The sequence below is a fragment of the Lissotriton vulgaris genome, chromosome 8 (genome assembly GCF_964263255.1).
Source record: "Lissotriton vulgaris chromosome 8, aLisVul1.2, whole genome shotgun sequence".
NCBI classification, from domain to species: Eukaryota; Metazoa; Chordata; class Amphibia; order Caudata; family Salamandridae; genus Lissotriton; species Lissotriton vulgaris.
The window spans coordinates 127,498,606-127,522,951 of NC_141696.1; the positions used below are offsets into that span (position 1 = coordinate 127,498,606).

The following is a 24,346-nucleotide window of genomic DNA, read 5'->3' on the forward strand; positions in this document are numbered from 1 at the left end:
AGCGCTGCAACTATATCCTATCTAAGCGGATTCGCATGTGAGACTTCCGGTCTGCTTTACAGAATGAGGTGGCCCAAACACTGTGTAAAACAAATTGTTGTTAAAAAACACTTTTTTTTTAAAACAGACATAGTAAACGATATAAAAATCTCTATTTTCAAAGCATTCTAAATCTACATTTGTCAGAAGCATCTTTGTTTTTAGATACATCTTTGATTCAGTCTCTCATGAAAGACTGGTAAAGCCCCCATGCCCCCCAATTCACCGTTTCTGTTAACCTACTTTCTGAGTACTCCCAATTCCAGGATAATAGGAATCCGAAGTAAAGGGGATCAATGCCATTTGCTAGGATAACATTTATTCAACATCCGGCAAAGCGAAGAACTTGAACCCAGTAAAACGGGTTCCACAGTTGTTAAAATAACATCTTGACAAAATGTCCACTGAATGTCTCAGAAGACATCTGAGTTTGAAGCCCCTGAAATAGGTCAGCTTAATTAATTGTCCATAAATATACTGAAAATTGAGGAACTGTAATAGAATAAAATGTTCTAGGAACGGCCACGGGCTGTATGGCCGGTACTGTTTTTGCTGTCTAGAGAAAAGTGATATTTTGTGAGCTACTTCCAATTATATTTACAAAATGTGTCTGGTTTAGTGGCAATATGTTGACACGCGGTGCTCAGTTAGTTCTGACTTGTCGTAGAACTTAAGACTGTGAGTGCCTCTCTGGTCTCCTGCAAAGTATTGAACTAATGTATTGAACTAATGTTGACGTTGTGTCCTGCAGATTAGTCTTGCGCTCACTGACCGGCAGCACGCGGCAATAGCTCGTTCAACTCCTACAGCTTAACTCTTAATCTTCCCCTAGAGCCAAAAGTCCAGCCCACCGACGAAATCAACACCACAAAGTGTGTGAAGAGCCAGGGCAAGATCTCGGTCTACATGTACATGTCCCCGCAGTCCGAGAGCAAGAAGGAGAACGTTCGCAAGATCGCCATCGAGAAGGAGTCGTCGGATGAGGTGGACATCTACATCTGGAAGATGGTGAAAGGTGAGAGTCTTGTACTGCAGCCCTGGCGGCTTGCGGTTTACGAGCTGTGAACGGTGGCTCATGAGTACAACATGGAGTGGACTCATGTGCCAAACATAATAAGTAAACATCCAAACGTATCAATTCTTTGCAGTAAGCTGGCCACTGCTGGGGCGTGGGGAGCTGAGGTGGCTTGGATATTTACTTTCGGTAGACTCCTGCCAGAGTTATTTCCTGGCATGCTTGCAGTTAATCCTTCTGCTCAGCTGATTGCCTGCTAGGTATGGCATAAACAGTAGTTTGTCATTCAGTTCTTTCTCCTGCTTTTGCAATGCTTATACTGCAATGTCTGGCCGATTAAAATGTATTTTCTTTCTCCCAGTGCTTTTCTAATTAGGTGATCGTGTGCTTTTTTTGTGGCCCATCTATATAACTATGTTTTATAAAGAATTTGAGAACTTTTAACTCAACACCTATAATAGCAATCACACGTGGGTATAAGGAGAAAGAATCGAGGTACAATTTGCTAACATTTAGCATAAATTGACCATGCCTTCCAAACCTGAAATTGATTTAAAGTATTGATCAGAAACCATGAAGTCAAATTGAATCTATGATCTTTTATCTATCGGTATTCTAAAAATTATTCCAGACTCCACTAAAGTTACCCTTAACACACATTTAATCTTTTATATCGTATCTGTACTATGGCCTACATGTAATGAATTTGGTAGGAGAATCTAAACATAATGATAACTTTAATAAACTTTTTATTTACATAGTGCTAGGTACCACCTTCCGTTCGTGCAGCAATAGACTTTAGAACTCAGAATTGGGCGAAGGGACTTTACGCAAGGAGCGTAACCTGGCCTGTCTCGTGAACATTTATAAGAAAGGGTGAATTTGTGTAAATTCTGCCCATGAATGCTGGGGCAGAGACGTGCTAGGCAGAGGAGCCCTTCGTTTCTGCATTTTCATCAAATATGCTAGTCATTGTGCTGTGGGTCCCTCTGAAAGACTGGGCCCAGCATTACATAATTGGGCACCTTTTGATACCTGTATAGAGAGAGTTTTGCAGTCTGCATCCCTCACATAGTGCTGACTGCTCCTGTTGTGTTGGCAACCTCAACACAAAGTGGCAGTGCTGCATGAATCTTCTTGCTGGTCGCAACCTGAGTTTTTCAATTCTTTGAGTACCTATTTAATTCGAATCGGGTGGATCAGGGCTGCGTAGAGCTCCCCTATGGAACTAGAGGCCGGGACCAGTTGCTCGTGCCCTGGACTGGCTTCCCGTTCATGCCCCTTGTGATACCCTCGGTCACTGGCTGAGCAGGCTACGTAGTGTTCGGGTGAGGATGGCTAGAACTCAGCCGCAGTTTTAGTGAGGTGGTCTTCAGCTCTTTGAGGGACTGCAGACCATTTGTGTTCTGTTGGAGTGTGGGATCCTATGGGGGGGCAAAGCAAATAGTAACAGGAGGCGACTGCCCTCATGGGTCTGTCCCTACCAGGGCAGAACGACTGCATTATGGCGGTCCGGATGAAGAACCTTAAAGCTGAATGGACACAGACGGGCTCACACAGGCCAAACTGACTGGGGGTGAGTGTCTGAGACGTTTCAGCGTTCCGTCCAATATTTTATTGTGTTTGCATTGCTGGCCCTAATTTGGGAGGGTATTTCCAGACGTGGGTCCCTTGCTCACTTTGACAGTGGATTCAAGCTAGCCTGATTGATGATGGGGGTTACCCCAAAACCGGTCCCAGGATGCTTGTTTCCGGTCCAGGGGTGACCTCGTTTGGCAGTTCGGGCTGGACTGATCCCATGAGGCACAGGGTCAGACTGATTTGCATATTGCTGGGTCTGAACTGGGGTGGCTGAGTGAGCTAAATACCAATGAATTATGGATTTAACCCAGATCGAATAGTAACTGGAGGTGTGTGTCTGAAAGTCCATCATCTTATTGTGTTTGCAAACTGGACAAAATCCTTCAGGCAATTGTGAAAGCAAAGGCTATTTTGGAGGGGAAGGTGGATGTGGTGGCCCTAGACGCTGGCCTGCCGCGTGAGGATCAAAGCAAGCTAGCTACCAGCTTGACCAGATTGCATTGGCAATTATGAATTTGAGGGCTCAGACGTCAGACCTGCAGAAGCAGGTGGAGGAACTGGCTAACCGAAATTAGTTCCTGGAGGAAAGAGCCAAGGAGGCCGAAGGGTGGGCTGCACAGAGCAATATACAGATTATCGGAATCCACAAGGGCGTGAAGTGCTGCAACCCCGTTCAGTTAATTGAATCATGGCTTTCTACAATAGTGGTCCCTCAGGGTCTATCAGCTTATTGTTTAGTCAAGAGAATGAATAGGGTCCCTATAAAATGCTCCCCCATGTTCACCCCCACGATCTATTGTTGTCAAGATATTAAACTTCTGCAAAAGAGACTTGATCTTGTAGAGGCCATAATAGAGGATTACTTTGCTCTGCAGGGAGGAAAGGCCAGGATTTTCCGGTACTGTGCAGGTGCCTGTTAAACATTGTAAGAAAAGGGGGTGGTGATGAACAGCCAAGTTCTGAGCTGGGATGGTGCAGTGAGCCAAAAAACGGTGATGGATCAAGCCCTGATCTTTGGACTGGGTAAGAGTGGTCTGCTTAATTCAGACACTCTGTTCATCACCACCCCCTTTTCTGAATCATTTTTGTCCACCATAAGCGTGGAAGGGTATACTCAGATGTGAGTCCCTAGCTCATTGCACCATCAGGATTCTAGCAAGCCGGGCCGAAGACGGCTGAAATGCCAGAAACCGGTCCCCGGTAGCTTGTTTCCTTCCCAGTATAAGAATTGGCTTGGTAGTTTGGTCTGCCCTGTTCCCATGATGCACTGGGCCAGGGTCAGACTAATTTGCATATAGCCAAGTTCTGAGCTGGGATGGTGCAGTGAGCTAAAAAACGGTGATGGATCAAGCCCTGATCTTTGGACTGGGTAAGAGTGGTCTGCTTAATTCAGACACTCTATTCATCACCACCCCCTTTTCTGAATCATTTTTGTCCACCATAAGCGTGGAAGGGTATACTCAGATGTGAGTCCCTAGCTTATTGCACCATCAGGATTCAAGCAAGCCGGGCCGAAGAAGGCTGAAATGCCAGAAACCGGTCCCCGGTAGGTTGTTTCCCTCCCAGTATAAGAATTGGCTTGGTAGTTTGGTCTGCCCTGTTCCCATGATGCACTGGGCCAGGGTCAGACTAATTTGCATATAGCCAAGTTCTGAGCTGGGATGGTGCAGTGAGCTAAAAAACGGTGATGGATCAAGCCCTGATCTTTGGACTGGGTAAAAGTGGTCTGCTTAATTCAGACACTCTGTTCATCACCACCCCCTTTTCTGAATCATGTTAAACATTGTAAGACATGTTTTAAGGGAGTGAAAAGGGAACTGAGGTATACGAATATGAAAAATGTGCTTTTATTCCCAGCAACGCTAAAAATTATTCTGAAGCAGTGTGCATCCTTCTTCCTGAAACTTGAGCCCACTTGGGACGGAATTGATGGGCATGTTGTATATGGGGGTGAGGAGGGGGAGGGGAGGGTGCACTGGAGTGCCCCACCCGGCCTCTCACTCATTAGTGAAGGCAGAGGGGCCCAGAGGTCCCCATCCACGTCTCAGATGCATCACGGACAGCACACTACCATTCCTTTGACCGCCTCCATTTGTTAGTTGAGGGGACTCCTTAGTGGACATGTCACACTTCCCTTTTCCAGACCGACAATCAGAATCAGATTGGTACAGCAAGGTATCCACACTACCCACAAAGGTCACACTACCAATGACTGAACAACCTCTGTGACTTACCCATACCACATGCGCCATCATGCAGTACAGGGCTGAGAGTGGCAAATCAGTCAGACTTGACGTCCCATCAAGACAGTTTGAGGAGGAATGGGGTCAGGTGACCCTATGATGAGATACAAAGGGGATTCACTCAGTTGAAGGTCACATTTCTTCTACTTCCATGGACTCACTCTACAGGCATTTGGGTGGGGTGACTCCCCACCCAGCCCTACCCCATAATGAGAGCTGAATTGTGAGAACACCATCTGGCCCATGTAGGTACGGATTGAAATCTGCCTTATTGGGCCTGTAGATTTATTAATTCTGTGAAACCTTGGTCTGGGATGAAGAGATCACAATGGGTTTGCAGCTGCTGACTTTTTTTCGTAATCGTATGCGAAATGTGATTCCAAAGATTTCATTTCAGATTGGAGAGGTGGTTTTGTGAACTGAAAGTAGATCGGCCAAGTTCATCGTTGACATCCAGCCTTGGGCCCCAATGTGAGTAGGTTTCTGGTTTAGTAAATGGAGATTTAGAGTGGGCATGTCATTGCTGAAATGTGTTGGGACTGTTTAAGGAGGAATCTAACAATGGGTTTAAATCCCCAAAGATCACCTGATGTTGTTGCTCAGTAGTTGACTGCTCTAAGTATAGGGATGGGAGAGTGGACCCAGGGAAGTGAGGTGGCCTAGAAATTAATATAAAACTCAGTGTAGTTGATTTCAATGAAATGCTAATAGGAAAGGTTTCTAGTTCAGAGTTTATTTATTTATAACGTTTTCTATAGTGCGAACTTGACCCTAGAGGGTATCAGAGCGCTTTATATGAGGAAAGCAGGATATAGTAGTGAAAGCAGAAACTCGTCACATATATGAACGGAGAATAGTAAGTTTGGCATCTATAGAAGATTATCATTGTAGTTGTCATACACCATAAAAGAAAAGTAGGAAGCTACACAGTCAATAACACATAAGGTGTTATCAATAGAGCATAACATGAAAATCTTAGGTCAGAAACGTGTTAATCAGAAGAGTTTTCACTTCCTTTTCGAAGGAGGAGGTAGGCAAGAGTTAATTTGTGGAGGTTGGGATCTGATCTTCAATAAGTCACATGCTATACCCCGCCCCTGAGTGTGTTGAACCTGTGCTTTCTCAAGATTTTAAACTTAGGCCAACGAACTCATCCAAGAAAGGAGCACTATCCTCGGTGAGAAGGGTTTCTGTAAAAAACAGACGGTCAAGTCGATGCAGATTGATAAGGTCAGCAAATTGCTGTGATATTGTTGTTAATTGCTGAACACAAGTTACATAACATGACATTAATGTGTGGGTTTGGACAGAGTTTTAAGTAGACATTAGAGGACACTCCCTGCAAGGGAATTGAGTGGTGAGGTTATTGGCCCTGGGGGTTATAATGGTGGCTGGAGAGATTGTTACAGAGGTGGGAAACAAAGTTTGGGGTGTAAGTTCTACGTTTGATCCACATTTTTTGCTTGTCTGAGAAGCATAGCTGATGGTTGGTGGCTGGCGGCGTCCAGGTGTAGATGAGCACAGGCAAGCTTTCCTTTGGAATGCCTTAGGTGTGCCAGCGGCCTGACCTCAGTTGGAGAGTGCTTAACCCCTTCCCTGCGGGGCTAATTCTCCCACGGTGTGGGGGGTGGGGGGTGAGCGATGCGCCACGGTGCTCGTGACGAGACCAGGCCGTCATGAGTCACGCTGGAGCTGTGCTCATGACGGCCTGGTCTCATCACAACCCCGCCCACTCATTAATTGTCCCGCACAGGCGGGGAATTAACCGCGCATGGGCGGAGCAGCAGCGTTATGACGAGACCAGGCTGTCATGAGCACAGTTCAACAGTGACTCATGACGGCCTGGTCTCGTCATGAGCACACAAGGGGTTAAACAGCTGACGACAGGCCTGCATATCGTGAATTGTGACCACTGACCAACCCAAGATGGCAGTAAATAATTGCACACCAGAATGCTCACAAAATGGTTTCCATGCAAAATGCAGTGCAAATTTAATTTGGGATATAATCCGAAGAAGATGTCTAACTTCACCCCTAACTAAAGGAGAAAAGGTACATGGACTAGTGGGTGGTGCCATTGACCAAAAACGATACAGGCTTTCACAGTAGAGACAAATGGCATAAAAACTGTTTGATAGTTCATACAAATCTAAGGAATGAAATTAAATCAATTAACTAACAAACGTCACTGATCTAATGTGGTAAACACATCGGCTGATCTACAATTTCAGGAGGACATGTCCTGGTACCTTGGAAGTGGCAACAAACCCCCTGGCGTGCAGACCAGGGGATTCCCCTGTGGCGCAGCCTGTGGAGGCCGCTGGAGCACATTCATTGCCACCCTGGGGATCCATCGTCACATTTATGATGCCAATCTACCTTGACACTCGGGGGTACTTAAAAAAGGAATTCAGAAGATGCCACTGCTCCCCGTGAAGACATGGCCATGCAGCACCGGTTGAGAGGACCACACTCCCCAGGTCCTCATTTCCTAAGGAGAAACATGGCTGGAAACTCACAAGTCATAGGGGACTAAAAATGAGAGTGTGACTCACCACAGATCACCAGATGCCATCCGCCCCACAAGCCCAATTTAACCTCAGACTTTTTGTGGGTAGGGACAGCGCAGGGGTAATCCCTGACCACTCCTGTAAGGCCACTGAACACCACAGATTTCAGACATGGGTAGAGTGCTCCTTGGCGTAGGTGCCGGCTCCCCATGGGCTAAAATAAAACCCTGACTTTTCCCCAGGGGCAGAGAAAGCCCACTGCACCCAAGGGAGTTTCGTATTGTGGAATTCCGGAAAAAGGTGCCAACTCCCCTAGAATGCCTACTGGCACCATACTTTCCATGTCCCTAGCAGGCCACTTGGTGGGAATTGCCCCGATCACATCCCAAAAGGCAAGGAAGGTCCACCAGACTTGTTTTGAAATGAGACGAGCATCCCCTATCCCTGCATAGCGACTGCGTCTTCCTTTTTTACTTCTTGTTTTACAAATTTTAGTGGTTTTAAGTAAAAGGTGATATTACAGAACAGAAAACAATGAAGCAACACCAAGGTGCTCCGTTCCGTAGTGCCCCCCCCCCCCCCCCCCCCCGACACTCTGCCCCAAACCCCTGAGGGGACCGTTTTTTGTGGAGTAAATGACTCTGTTAATAACAAAAATAGATGTTGCTGGTACATAACTCATGGACAGTCTTTTTCTCAACTTCTGAAAGATAAAAGGCAGAAACACATGCCCCTATCCTCAGTGGAGGCTGATTTGGTTCTGTGGGTATATTTTGCTGATGGAACAATGACTCCTCTTACCTTGTTTGTTTCCCTTTCAAAATGTGCTGCAGTTACAGTCACAAGACAACTCTTTTATTTTAAACATGGAAATGTGTGACTTTTCAGGTCAAGTCGTTATTGTATATTCCCTGCTCTTTGAGCCTTGTTATCTCAGGTGGGCACGATCACCCTCCACAATCATTTCAATATTTCACATTTTTTTCCTTTGATGTCAGCTCAAACCAAGCTAATGTTAGTGCAACTTCGGATACCCCTGCAGAATTACTACCATCTGCCGGCTTCATGCGATCAAAACTGCTCAGTACGTTCAGGGTAATCTCATCCTATGAAGGCAGAGAGTCGAAAGGTTAAAGCACCAGGGCCTTGAAGAATAAAAACACCATATAAGGCACATGGCGAGACGGGGGCTTTCCGCCCATTTAGACTCATATTGAGACTTTTACGGGAAAGAAACAAAAACGCGTACAGTGAACACGATATAGATTTTATTGCACATGAGCTACTAAAAACTCAATTTAGTTAATGAAATTTTTTTTATGTTACATCTTTGTCCCGCCTAAGACCAGAAATGTGGCTGCATCTGTCTCTGCAGCAGTATTGGCCCCTATAAATAGATTTCGGTTTCCACTCTCACACTTTTTTTGCCAAATGTTGCCAAAACTCCAGTGCTTAATATGCAAAAAAAGTATGCGCCAAATGCTAGAGTTGTGGGACACCAGGACTGCCTATAATCTTGATTCCACCCCATGCCTCTTTCTTTGCTCCCCACACCCCCTCTCTCTTTATCTCACTATAGAGGTTACTTTTTATTCCTGTTTTCTCCCTTTGACGTTGTTTTCCTATCTTTGTTCCGTCTTTCTCCCTTTTCCGGCTTTCTCTCTCCTAATCTATGTCAGAGTCTGATGATGAAAATAGCTCATGGTCCCTAAATTGAATGCCAGAGCCCCCCACCTGCAACCACTGGCACTGATCACGCGCTGCTAAACTCACTATAGTTTCAGCTCTTCTTCCGGTCTGTCCTTCCTGCAGTTGATAACAATATGAAACATCCTACTTTTCCGACCCTTGCTCATCCCGTGCTAGGAACCTGTTTTAGTCAATCCCATCAGTACCACTTGTAATTGGGAATATTTTTCTTCCTTGGTTCCTGACTATTGGTTGTTTTTCGAAACGTGCATCTCCTATTCCAAAATCTTTAGCAAACTATTGAAGGAACCGTCTTTTGAGTGTTATAGGAAAAGTGAGCGGAAAGTATTCTATTTCACAAGATCAATAGAGAAACATTTTCAGTTTGCAAAAGCAGTAGAAAAAACGAAAATATCAAAACATGAGGCAGTATGTGTCGACAGACAAGGTGGTAAACGCACATTTCTCTTTTCTTTCCCTTCTTTTTCTCTTTTTCCTCCCATGTATATGTAATGCTCCATGTAAATATATATATTTTTTCAATAAAAAATTACTGAAATGAAAAAAAAAAACATGTTTGGCCCCACATAGTAAAAGAAATGAGTGGAAGGAAAAAGTGATGCACCAGTGGCTCAACGGGCTTGTAAATCAGGCCCTTAGTTTACAAAAATCACTTAACTACTCACCTCTGCATTGTTAACTTATTTGCCATTCTGAGGATGAGAGCAGCCCAAGAGCAAGGGCAATCAGAGGTCATCTCTGGATTCGGACACTGCATTTTGCAGCCAATAAAAAAGGTGAATTTAAATTTTGCGTCTGTGAACCGATTTTGGGGTGCCTTCAAATGGGCCATCCAGTGAAGCGATAAAGCGCACCCTCTTTACCCTTTAGAGGGGCCGTGCAGCGAAAACTTAAAAACGGTTCTCTTGACCCTGTCCTGGATCACTGACCATCACCATCAATAGGCATTTCTAGAACGTTAACTTGTTTAACCCCTTCACTGCGGCGGCTATTCCGCCGCAGTGCTAAGGGGGCGGGGCGGCCGCATGCTGGTGACGGAACCGCTCCGTCACCAGCGTCGGTTGCGCTGTGCTTATGACGGAGCGGTTCCGTCATGGCCCGCCCCGCTCAATGGAATGCTCAGCGCAGGCGGGGAATTCGCGCCGCGCAGGCGTGCCAAGCTGGCCATGATGGAACCGCTCCGTCATCAGCACAGCGCACCCACAGCTGATGACGGAGCGGTTCCGTCATCAGCGTCCAAAGAGTTAAAGAGGTCTGCCTGGGACATCATTCTCTAGATGGCCCATGTAAAACACACAGTGAGTCAATATATATTTGGTGGTAAGATGACGAGTTGGGTAATTCAAGATGGTTACTTGTATTACCTGATTATTCAAATCAACTTTTTTTTCCTAGAATTCTGGGGTATGAAATACGAATGTTGGTTCCAAGCCAGGCGTCCGATCAAAAAATTGGGGTACATGCAAAGAGATAGATTTCCTTGCAGCAGGATGACAACACTTCACTTAACCTTTTCATAGGTGGTACACCATACCTGTCTCCAAAGGAGAAATAAAAAATAGCCAGCTGTGAGGGTCTCCAGGTCTTGTAGGCAGAGGGATGCTGTGGAGTTAACTAATACTTAAAAGAAATGGAACAAAATTCTTTTAACAGAAAGAAATTGTTTTTTTTATCTTATTTTGTCTCTTTGTTGAGGATTGACCACTTCAGGTAACGATTGTGACAAAGTAAGTGTTGATGGAATCAATGTATATGTATCATACTTTGCTGCCATGATGCATTATAATATGTTAGCATTGTCTATCAGGGCACAACATTGCAGCTGCGTTTTCTTTGCCAAAGTGGTAGTGTACAAGACTCCTGACCACACATTTTTCGCTTTACAGGAATATTTCATTTGGTTCAGATCAAGAAGGTCGGGAAACAGGAGTTTAAACAAGAAGCACACAACTTCCGACTCGTCACAAGAACAAGTGAAGGTACAGGAATATTAAACTTTACAAATTAGACACATGTGGGGCTCTCGAAGTTACTTCAATGCCTCCTGTATTACATGTTGATCTTAAGTGTGGATTACTTTCTTCACTAAAATTCACGAGTTTACAGCAGTTCAATATTCACCACATGGTTCTACCGTTTTAAGATTGTCGAAACAAAAAAAATCCGTATTCTGAGCTTTTAATATTGTGTAACCAGGTTTTTGTATTTTTCAGAACTGGCTGTATTATGGTAACCGTATAATCATTTCTTCCTAAATAAGGCAGCCATGTGAGACAACGTAATGAAGTGGTATAGTGTGCAATGTGCTTTGACGTCTAAATGACTGGCAAACTTCACTGTCACCGCGAACATTATGCCTCTTTCTGATACCAAAGTGATCCATATTCCAATTTTAAAAACACATTTCTATACAGGAAGCATTTGTTCATTGTATGTCTTTGCTGACTGAAGTATGGCTGATTCTGTACAGATTTCTCTGTCAGGGTGCTTTGATACAGTAGTGGAGCACTTGGACAAATATTTTTTATATATATTTTTAATGTTACATAAAAATTAACAAACATTATTAAACAAGCTTGTACATTTTGAAGAACAGTATTGGGGTAAAACACGCACCAACAGAACTAAACAATACCCTCTTTGGATGTCGTTTTCTGAGCTACGGGCTTTGCCAGTGTTTGTTTCCATTGGCAATGGCAAAAACAAAATAAAAGAAAATTCCAAAATGGCTATTAGTCCATCATAACGCATGTACCTTTATGGGAGTTCATCTTGGAATGTTTTATATTAATTAGAAATGCCATTCCAAGATGGCGACCAGTGTGACACCCAGCCATCTTGGAATGATTTTCCTAATAAAGAAAAAGCATTGCAAGGTGGCCAATGCATCAGAGGTATGGGTATTTCTACACAGTCATCATGTAATGGGTTTGCATTTGTTGTAATGCATTAGCGGCCAGTTTGGTATTTTTAAAAAAAACTTTAGTTTGCTATTTTTATAGGGCCAATGACCAAATTCGAACAATACATTTTAAAAAAACAACTACGCTTGTGATGATGCACATAGGAAAAAACGAGCGGCCCAGTACCACCAAAGCCACCAAAACATTTCGTTTTATTTAAAACAAGTAAATAAATAAAAGCCTGGAAGAAGAAAGAGAGTCACAGAGAAGCAGTGGGGGATGGGTAGGTGATCGATGGGAATCCTATTGCAAGAGTACTGGGACAAGGTGTGAGGTTGCATGAGAATATGGCACAGGGATGAAGTAAAGCTATGCCCTCAAGTGGAATTGGAAAGAAAAATAAAACAACTGTTCCCCGTGACAGTTGTGAAAGGATACAACTCATCAAATCAAAAGGTTGATACAGAATCTATGCTCCAGAGACGGGACAAACTCGAGAATAGGAAGGAAAGCCATTGAATCAAGTTCAGATAACCGAGATTCACAAGGAAGACATCCATTCGTGAGCAAGGGGTAACCCAAAGCCCGTCTATGTTTCATATTGTTCAAAATAGATCAATTCGTCGGTAAGTAAGACTTAAAAAGAGTGAAAGAGATTAAACAAGATTTGACAAAGACAGTAGGATTGAACACATACATGGACAGAAAATATGATGGGCACAGACCTGCACAAGGAGCTAGATTCCCGGCAGAAGTCCACACTCAGCCACACGTAAAAGCACATGTGAACATGACTACAATATATTTACAGTTGAACAGGCAAACACACATGACTTCTACAGGCAGACATGCATACAGAGAAAATTCAGCTTTATGTACGTACATTCATCATACGCAAGCATTACAACAAACACAAATCAGCACCCAGCATACAATCATACGATCATCAAACGCATGTTTAGTTGGGTCATTTGTAAAATATGGTACACAGACAGAGAGGACAAACACCTCTGCTACGAAGGGTTTTATGAGAACCTTCCTGGAGGTAAGTCACTGCTCTTTGTGAACATTTTTACAGCCTTCTGGTCTGTCTGTTTTCAGGTGAGGAAGGGGTCGGGTGCACTGAGGCTCAGTTAGTGCTTTACTTGTGCCGGTGTTCTCAAGGCTGTTAGAACCAACATTGCCGAGTGGCAGACCTATCAGCAGGTTCACTCCACACTTAATAGGAAAATGCTGCCACTCATTAGCAGGGCTGCTGAACTTATGAGGCAACAGGGATGGCACTTATGAGCTGGAAAACTACAGCTGAAGTTCTCAAAAGGCTGTTGTACTTTCTCCTGAAGAAAAGAGGCACGTCTCTGTAGAGAGGGCATATTTACAGAGAAGCCGGCCCATTTCTACGTGCATCCAAGCAGGGTTACTCTGCTTCTGATGAGACACTAATGACTGTTATCTTCTAAATTCTATATTTTATCTAGATTTCAGTGGCACTTAGCAGGTAATTTTTCCATTTTCTGGGACAGTTGCAGCACTTGTCAGCAGAGATCCGAAAGTCCCCTCTCCTACATTGTCCCAAACACAGAACATAGGGGCACATGCATCAAAGGTTTTTACGATCGCAAACAGTGCGATTTGCAAAAATCGTCCGTTTGCGATCGCAAATTGGCCTTTGGAGTTGCCTGAAAGTGTTTCCTATGCGCAATTTAAGAATTCGCAATTATTTGCGAATTCCTAAATTGCGATTGCATAAGGAATCGCAATTTGCGATTCCTTAAATGCAATGCTAGAAGCACTTTCAAATAGCGATTTCGCTATTTGGGACCGCAAATGAAAGACAAATCATACTTGTCTGTAATTTGCAAAAACTTTGAAAAATGCACTAAAATGCATTTTTTAAAGTTTTCGGTTACACACACACATGCCCTTGGGGCATGTGTGTGTGCAACATGTGTGCACATCACAATTTCAAGGTTGCAACAGGGTGTCATTTTGACACCCTTGCATCCTTGAAATTGCATGATCAATTCGGGAGTACCTCCTGGTACTCGCCAATTGCGCATGCAATCTCCAATTCATTCCTAGGGGCCTGTAGGCCCATAGGAATGAATGGGATGGCATTCCTTAATTGGGACTCGCAATTTGCGAGTCGCAATTAAGGATTGTTTAGGAATCACTATTTTTATAACGATTCCTACATGCATAGGCTTTTGTGATTCCTTAATTGCGATGCCTTCATAATTGCAATTAAGGAATCGCAAAAGCATTCCTTGATGCATGTGCCAGATAGTCCCCAAAGCAGGTGATCAGCAGTGGTATATTTTGTGGAGATGTGCTGTATTGAAGATGATTTCCTTCTGTGCTCTCTGAACCTGAATACTATTTTTCTGTAGGAGTGAATATACAGGAGCTTATACAGTGTGTGTGGCCATGCAAAATATTTGTAACGAACCACTGAGTTCCAAGTTTGTACATTTTCAAATCATTTTACAAGCCCTTTAACCTCTGTCACTACTCTAGTCTCACTTTTTTGCTAACGTTTTTGTTGGGAAAATCCACCATACATGCAGATTTTTCCCAAGAAGAAAATTCAGGGGGCATATTACCAAGGGGGGCGATAGGCAATTATCACCGATTTAGCGGCCGTTTTCGGCCGCTAAGCGGCGATAATTCTATTGCCCTATTAGCAAGCTGTCGCTAACTGATGTTAGCGACAGCTTTTAGGCGATAGCGAGCGGTTTGGGCCCGCTTTGCGTGTCAGCGATGTTTATCGCTATTGACATGCAAAGTGGGCGTACCCAACCAGTTAGCGACTGAAAGCAGTCGCTAATGTCGATATTTCTCCAGATACTAACACCTGCCCAGACCAGTTCTTAGCCATGTTATCCAATGGGAGGTGGATAACATGGCTAAGAGCATTTCGTCGCTAATGCGCGAATATCGCTGTATTCTCAGCGATATTTACGCATTTCACCGCTATCGCTGGATATTTTAGCACAATGGAGAAAAACGTTGCTAATAGCATGTTTTCTCCGCTAACATATCCAGCGATAGGCAGCGATAAAAAAATCGTTGCTAAGCCTATTTACCGATAAATATCGCTACTTGATGGTAATATGCCCCTCAGTTCTATGAATCAGGATTTAAAATTGCCCCTCAGAATATCAAATCGTGTGCACCTTACATATACTTAAGCACACGGAGGGCCCGATTCACAGAATAAATTTAAGACTCAATCCTAAACTTACTACTCTTTTGGTATTCACAGAATGCACTTACTCATTTTAGTATTCACAGAATGCACTTACTCATTTCGGTATTCACAGAAGGCACTTACTCATTTCGGTATTCACAGAAGGCACTTACTCATTTCGGTATTCACAGAATTTAGTAGTCCTAACTTTAGGACTACTAAATGCCTTCTGTGAATACCGAAAGTCTTAAAATTAGGATTTTTCTCCGTTTAGGAGTCCTAAAGTTAGGAGTCCTAACTTTACTACTACTAAATTGAGAAAAATCCTAATTTTAAGACTTTCGGTATTCACAGAAGGCATTTAGGAGTCCTAAAGTTAGGACTACTAACTTTACTACTACTAAATTAAGAAAAATCCTAATTTTAAGACTTTCGGTATTTACAGAAGGCATTTAGGAGTCCTAAAGTTAGGACTACTAACTTCTGTGAATACCGAAATGAGTAAGTGCCTTCTGTGAATACCGAAATAGTAGTAAGTTTAGGATTGAGTCTTAAGTTCATTCTTGTGAATCGGACCCAAAATATTGTGTGAGTAGAGCTTATATACATTTTTCAAACTCTTGGAACCTAATGGAAACCCTATCCGCCTTATTTCAAGTGCATTATATCCTAGTAATATATGGGATTCTACAATCCGTGTATTAAAAACCCATCTCTAATTTTGAATTGGCCGATTCTGATTTACCCAGTTACCTATTATAAAGAAATGACATGGCCACTCAACTGTAAAAACTTATTACATGAGTTCTGACGTCACAATGCCAGCAGCTGTGGAAAAAAGCAGGTCCTGGAGCATAATTAAATCAGTTTTTAAAGAAGGAAACAAAGCTGTGCTTTGGTTTCTTCAGTTTTTCTATCTGTACATTGATAAGCAGAACAAAGATGTAAATGGAAGCGTGTTTATTTTTGTACACTTCTTAGGTAATTATAGAAAAAATAGAAACTTTCTGCATGTTTGTATACATGTATTAAACTGATTAAACTGATTCTCATGTCGTTTTGCAACAAATATCTTACAGCTTTTTGGATTTTTTTAAATTTTGAACTATAGATTCTATTTTCATTCTTCATGTTTGCAAACATGTTCTCTCTTTCATATAAAAGAGCTATGCATGAAGGACTTAAATGGTTTGTGGGAAAGGTGATGGTGTGACTATGTAATAACCTTGGAGTTCCATACAGTTATAAAGGGACATATGGTCATGGAACTCCTCTGTGACTTGCAATATCCTTATACTGTACTACAGGGGGCACTTTATCCCATATATGTTCTTGTAATGAGGCGAACGGGGTGTGCGCCACGTTTGTGGTGGAGTACCCATCCATGAATTTCCAAATCAGGCCCATAGACTAAAACTACACCCACCATCCCAATTAAAGATGTAAACAACAGTGCTACATAATAGTATACAGTTGTGTTCTGTGTGTTGCCTAGTTCAAAATACTTGTTGTGAGTAAAGCAGTAACCAAGGTTTGTGCTGGGTAAATTCCCTTTCTAAAGAAGAAGTTTTTTATTACTTTAATTAAGACATTGATTTTAGGTGTCACAGTAAGCCTCACCCTTGTAAGGAGGTGGGGACTGGGTTGATGAAGCCCTAGTTAATCCACCAAAAGCCGGAATTTCCTTTTCCGAATCTTTGCAGTGTCTCTTATTTACGGATGAAAAAAGCACTAACATTCAAATTCATTTTGAAAAGTGCTCTACATGTACTCAGTCACCTAGAAACCTCAGACCTCTGCTGCTGTGCACATGGGCTGACGTGTGTAGCTCAACACTTTACGTGTGACGTTTGCTCAACTAGTTTAGCGCCGAGACACCTGCGGGTATTTGTTCGCGCTTTAGAAATGGCAATAAATAAATAAATAAACACTTGTCTACCCGCATTTTCATACCTTGTGGTCCACAGTAGTGCACTCAATTCTGTTGAAAAATCATCTGGGTGTTAACACTATATACTACTACTAAAGATGATCGACTTGCTTCAGAGTCTCTTGTACAGAATATCAGTAAAGACGTTATTGATTACTGAGGGTATCGCTTCATCACACTATCATGGTCCTATTCGACAGCGACTATGTCAGAATCATCAATCAGATCTATTCACCTTTTAGTATAAGTGTTTTACCTTGTTTTGTCAGTCTGTTTTATCTTGTGTATATGATGTACTTGCTCTCTTCCTTCTCAGAGACCAGCAAACCAATGCTAGGTAAAATAGCAAATGGTGGCAATTTAGTGAACACTTCTGCAGTCATCATTTACTTTGCATCTCCTCTGGCCCATGCCCCGTGGACACCCACCATTTTCCTTGTCCCTATCCCCCTCATGGGACAGTGGATTTAATCTGGACTACAACTTGTTGGGAGAACTATCTCCTCTGATTTGCAACCTTTACTTGATCTGTCGAAGCCTAGTCTTATCCAATAGGAAAACAACTCATCTCCTCTGCACTCAACTTGGGAGACTGTCGGCCTAGTTTAGAGTTTGGCATTTGAGGGGCTCCCACAAAAAATGGCAGATGCCCAGTCATCCAAATGTGTGGCTCATCTGCTCTGTTGAGAGTTGGAGGAAGTGCCAGATTCCTGACAACAGAGATTCATCTCGCCCTACTAGTGGAAACTTTTGAACAATGACACATCCACCAAATAGCCATCAGTCAATGTACATCTGATCGTCCATACCTGTTTAGGGTGGATATCGCAGCGTCCTGTTTCATTATCACTGGCCATTAGTTTATGGAACTCTTAACACTTCATTCACAACGAGGTGTACCGTTTTTACTTATGTCAGTTTTTCTTATAACCTTGGCACCGCTTTACAAATCTTCACAAAACTTTCCAAAAAAGTGCTCCTCTTTGCCTAGTTTGTCCACCGGAGGATTTGAGATGATCTGTCAAGCGGGGGCCAAGAAAAAAGGGGGGGTCCCAAAACACAAAATCCCCAAGCATTTTCCTTGAACTTCTTTAAGAAGCATGACAGTAAATACTGCTGAACGGAATTACACCAAATTTAGTAGGAAGCTAGATCATGGTCCACAGATTGTGTTTTTTTAATGATTTGTTGTAAATCAATGTATTCGTTTTTGAAAACAGAAAGTTAAAAAATATTTGTAGATCTGGACAGTTGGGTCCGCGAGAGTCTTGCGACAGCTCCAATTTAAAAAAAGAGACTTCTGATTTGCCCTGGAAGCTTTTTTCATTTGGGCTATCTCACTCCAGCAGAGGTCAGACTCTGATTGGCTCCCAGCAACATGAAAAAAATGTTGCTGGAAGTCATTACAGGATGCAGGACTTGGTCTCCTGTCCAGAAGTTAAAAAAAAGGATATATGGGGGCAGGGTAGGGATGCTCAACTTTCCTAGGCCCCATGCGGAAATTTTCCAGAGATCTTGTAGGAGTCCACCAGACTGCAGCAAAAATAAACATCCGCCGTTTTAAAATATATATATATATGGGGTGGGGTGTGTCAGAAGTGCCCCCTCCCCAGGCCATTTAGGTCTCCGGGACCCGATTCCCTGGGGCCCAATGTATTTATTATGGGCAGAGGGGCTGCGGCCCCCCTTTCCTGAGCTTTAAATGTTCCCCGGGGCCCCATCACTTGCAGTTTCCCGGGAGCCAAATGGGAGCAAATACTTAGTCTGCTCCCAGCCAACGGGATATTTAAAAATGCACCCATCGGTTGGGAGCAGGCTCATCCTCTGTTTACCTGTCTGCACTGATGTGGACAGGGAACAAAACACATATTGCTCCTGCCTGGTGGGAGCATGTAAAAAGCAGTTGCTCACCCTGGGCAGTAGTAATGCTGGCTCCCATACCATGCGGGGAGCCGTCTGGGCCGCAGTGACCCTATGGCTCCTCCTGAGGTCCCAAACATGTCGGTTGGTGGGAGCCTCTGGTGACCCCCGGGGCATTCACCTACCACAAAGACACGAATGTGGGATGGGGTTCCTGGTGCTTGAGATGACTCATGGAGGGGTGGAGAGCAGCTCGTCCCCTTTTTAATAAATTAGAGCCCCGGGGGAAAGGGTCCCCACGGCCTTATAAGGCTTGCCCTCCCCCACAGGCCAGGCCCTGCTGCCATCCCCCCGTCGTGCACGCAGTAGCTGACTTTACGTTTTTTTACTGGAATATGACTTTTCGTTAAACAAATAAGGCAAAATTCACTGGAAAAAAACGAACAGTAAAGTAATGTTATAGTTAGATGTAATAAAAAGATCTGTTTTTGGGTACAACAAATGTTAGAAATTCACTGAAAAAACCAAAGGTTAAAGTGACATTATAGTTAGATGAATTTGTTAGTGACAACATTAACGTTTTGAACTAAAAATGCACAGAAATTTACCAGTTATATTTATCAGAGCTAGCTATAACTTGTGCCCCTGCCATGCACTGCTAATGAGCTCAAATATTACATCGCTCATGACATATTCTATGACATCATTTATGATGTCACTGATGACATCTCAAATGACATAATTGATGACATCACTGGTGACATCATCCAAGCTTCTTTTATGCACATTGCTATATAAGCAGGTTTAACATTAGAGCTATGAAACTAAGTGCAAAATAGCTCAGAATAATATAGAGTATCTTTAATGTTGTGATACATACAATCCCTATACGTAAAACAAGCTTCTGTTTTGTGCAACATTGACCCTATACAATACACTTCATGGGTAGACGAGTTCATGTTGGCTAACAACCACAGATAAAAGAGTAACCTCTGCTGCACACGTTGTAAAAACAAGTTCCTCCAGCTACTCAAACCCTGTTACATAACTGATGCCCTACTACGGACAGTCTTTACCTGTATCAAACCCCTCAGTCACCAAACCTACAGTGAGAAATTAAATGGGTGTCAATAGAAAACTGGGTATTGTAAACTGTTTTTCCTCTATGGAGCCATTTTCATCTGTACCACACTGTTTGCAGACAGTGAAACTCTCATGAGAAATATATCACAAAGTATTTAAAAGTATCTACTAAGATCAGTGTACACTCTATGCAAAACATATCCAAAGAGATACTAGTCACTTTAAAAACCAACGGCCACATGCATCAATCTAGGATTTTGCATTTCCTAAATAGCGAAAATTAAGGAATCGCTATTTAGGAATTGCAAAATCCTATGCATCAAGAAATCCTTAATTTTTTTAGGATTTCTTAAATTTCGGAATTTGCGATTCCTTAATTGCGAATCGCAATTAAGGAATGGCATTACATTGATTCCTATGGGCCTAGAGTCCCATAGGAATCAATGCCGTTTTGCATTTCTTTTTTTAGGAAATCGCAATTTGTTGATGCATTGCAAGGGTGCAGAGGGGGGGTCCAAAGGACCCCCCCTGCACCCCTCAAATGTATTTTAAAGTGCATGTTTCACACACACATGTCCTAAGGACATGTGTGTCTGTAACATGACACTTTTCAAAATGCATTTTTGTGCTTTTTGAAACAATTTCGCAAATTAACACGAGGGTCAACCTCGTGTTAATTTGCACTTCCTATTTCAAAATTCGCATTTTTTTTTAAAATGATGCATTGCATTTAAGAAATTGCACAAATGCGATTCCTTAAATGCATTCGCATTTTTAGGAAATGCAAAAAAAAACGATTTTTGAAAAAATGTTTCATGCATCCCAAAAACGTATTTAGGAAGCGCAAACGGACGAATTTACTGATTCGCACCGTTTGCACTTCCTTAATAGGTTGATGCATGTGGGGGCAAGTTTTTAAGGAGCGAAAGATCAGACTACCTGTAGCCTTCAAACAGTGATGAAACCTTTACAGATAGGATTTAGATAGGTTCGTACCTGGTGCACACAGTCTTTTATGTTATGTTGAAATTGTCATACTGAGACTAATCTGTGTAAAAACTCAAGACTGCTTACAATTCTTAGAAGTACATTTATCTGGAAATCATGCAGCACTGCAAGTCACCTTGCTGCTGCACTGCACTGCATGATAGGGAAAGGGCATGAATGTGCCGTATTTTACATTACACTGCGCATTCCTGTTTTTTCCTAGCACTGGCGCACACTGTGCCTTGCACCAATGCAGGCATCCTTGCACAATGGTGCAAGTGTGCCTGAATTGTAAAAACTATTGTTTTTGTGCAGGAAGGCACCTTCCTGCACATAAACAATCCTCTGAGGCATTTTCCTCTTTGTATGTGTGCTGTAAAATGCAAAGGATACAGTGACATTATAGTTAGGTATGGTAAAACTGTCTTACTTTACATAAAAAAACAAAGGTTAACCCCTTGACCGAGGCGCAAATTCCGCCATGGTGCTGGGAAATAGAGAGTGGGCAGGGTTCAGACGGCCGGGGGCCGTCCTCCGAACACACCCACCGTGACACGTAAAGGATCACGGCCATCACGCGCACACAAGGGGTTAAAGGGACGTTATAGGTAGGTGAAAAGGTCAGCTACTGCTAGGCCCTGTTCCCAAACACCGCTGGACCCCAAACCCCAGTGGGTGAGCACGGCTGACTACCAGCGTCTTGTGTTTCACTAGTGTGGGGGACTACCTTGGTGGTCCCTGTAACTCACAATACCTGCAGTTCCCTCGAGCCATTTGGCACATTTTATCATTCCACTACATGGACGCACGCCGTCTTGCGCTCGTCAGCGACAGGAGTGGACAGAGCAGGGCGACACTCTTGGTCTTGCTTCTGTGAGTCATGGTCTGCCCTCGGTATGTCCTTCGTCTCCTCTCCTCTGTGGAGCTGGGAACATTTTAAATTCCTGATCTAGAGCTGAGCCCTCCACATGGTTAAAGCCTGCATTTGAACTAGCACTTCGCCTTAGTTCGTGTCTGGGGTAAGGGAGGAACCCCGGATCTACTGCAATCTTCTACCTCTGTTTTGTCAGAGCTGGAGGGATGACCTTTTCTTTGTGAACTCACAGCCAATCCTGTTGTGCACCTCATGGTATTGTAAAGAGCCTGATTTTCCATTTACGCGCATTGATCACGTGGCTCCATCCAATCTGACTCTAGACCAGTCTCACTTGGAAGTGATCGGAACTAAAGGTAGACCCATTATAAACGTTTGCAGTGGCATTACACCATTTCCTCATGGCACTACTTGAATATTATTCTGAATTACACTGATTTTTCTATTTTAACTTGTGAGGGCGATAATATAGAAATACTGTGGTAGTACTGAGTGAGCGAGTGGTATGAGCGGGAGGGGAGCACCGCAGATAGTCTATCCCTCGACTTGGACAAGCGTATCGCTTCTGATGTTGGGCCAGGCAAGGGGAAAACATTAAGGTTAAGGAGAAGAGCAGCAGAGAACTGCACCTTAGCTGATATTGCCAATTTAATTGAAGAGGTGGAGTCGAAATTAAGTGACAAATATAAATCTGCTAGCACACACAACCCGAAAATTAAAGCCTTTTATAAGAAGTGTGAAGGAGTACCCCTGCCAGTAAATGCTGTAGGCATCACAATAGTAAATACTTCACAACAAAAGGCAGAAACTACACAGAAGCAGCTGCTCCCGGACTGGGTGGCGCCCTTCTCTTCCTGTCTCCAGTCACGGCTGGCAGCAGGTGGTCTGAGCACCGTGGTTCGGGGCTCAGACGGGGACAGGGAGCCTGTTCCTGTTCCTCAACAGGCTATGAAATGCAGCCTGGTGGGGAACATGCAAAGTGTGCATGACTGTCATGCACACTTAGGGAGGGCAAACCACCCTTCCCCTGCTCTGGCCAGCCCTGCCCCGCCATTGACTGCAATAGGAAAAATAACGATATGTTGTTATCATTTCATTCTTCCTTTTGAGCAGTGGGGCGAGGAGCAGCCACTGGAACTATGCAGTCGATATTCCCCCATCCCGCTGACAAGATTCAATCAGCAGGTTGCCCCATACCAGAGGACACCACTAAAAACACGGGAGGAGCACTCTCACTATCCCGTGTTCAAACAGATTTGAGCTGCTATCCCCCTGGCAACATTGAAAGGTAGCAAAGCCAGGGGCGGCCTTATGCATGTGCAAGCTGTGCACCTGCACAGGGCCGCCGAACCCCAGCGGCCCCCACGCCAATATATATCCTTAATATAATAATCCTCTGAGGATGGATACATATTCGCGTGGCGGCCCCTGGCAGGGATTTGGCGGCCTCCGGCTCTGTTCCACTTCCAAACACCCTGACCACCCCCTCTTCACAGGCCGGCCCCGCCCAGACCCCCTCTTCTGGGGCCCCCCACCTACGCTCCCTTCCCTGGGCCGCCATGAGCCTAGAGCTGCCCCTGACAAAGCTCAACCTCCGGCATGCTATTCCAATACACCCACACACAATATAATTTAGCTTGCTCCCAACAGCCCACCAACTCCCTACCGTCCACACAACTCCTTGAGGAGACAGCTTGATACAATGTAATCACAGCAATCCTGTAGTGTCAGTCTGTAATACTTTATTCGGTAATTTAAAACCACATAAATTAGCAACCATTAAAACCAAGTATGTTAAAAGAAAATATATGAATATGATTACAATCCAACCGTAAAAAAATAATGTCACAGTGCAAAAATTAAGACAGCAAAAGTAACATCTCATTAATTACTAATTAATAACTTTTTCCTAAGTCTAAGGGCACCAGAGAAGAAACTTGGAACCCCAAAACAGACCGAAGGGGAAGGAAGCATTTGTAAATAAAGCAAAGCTGATTTCACTTGTGCAAATTGATTGTTTCTAATCAAGAGAATAATAAATCTGTGCCTTAATGTACAATAAAAATCACAGAAGAATATAAAATGCTTTGTGTCTTCCTCAGATAAATTGTCGCAAAGAAACAGTTTCAAACCTCCCAACTGGTGAAACCCTTTCGGAACAGCTAAATACCAATGTATTATATTAATCCTGAACCTTGTCAATAAAAAACAATGATGTGCATTATTTACAATCATCAAGTATGGTTCTCTCCGAAAGCATGTTGTCAATAGAATGTATTGTTTCACAGTGGGTTTAAGAAGTTCTCTTTCCTCCCTTTCACTCCGCCACCTAGTTAGAAACATAGGTCCAGCAGCTCCCTTTGCCACAAAGGTCTGGGATTCATAAATAACCGCATTGCTGCGGCTTTTCCTGCTGTGTGC

The 24,346-nt window shown here is 43.4% G+C and overlaps 1 protein-coding gene across 1 annotated transcript in view; it reads left to right on the plus strand.

Annotated features, from left to right (window-relative positions):
- CHRDL2 (chordin like 2) overlaps positions 1-24,346 on the plus strand; it is a 638,416-nt gene that overhangs the window by 473,377 nt on the left and 140,693 nt on the right. Inside the window, exons 9-10 of the mRNA XM_086933239.1 lie at positions 872-1,054; positions 10,985-11,077. Of these exons, the coding sequence (XP_086789365.1) occupies positions 872-1,054; positions 10,985-11,077 (276 nt within the window). The remainder of the gene's footprint in view (positions 1-871; positions 1,055-10,984; positions 11,078-24,346) is intronic.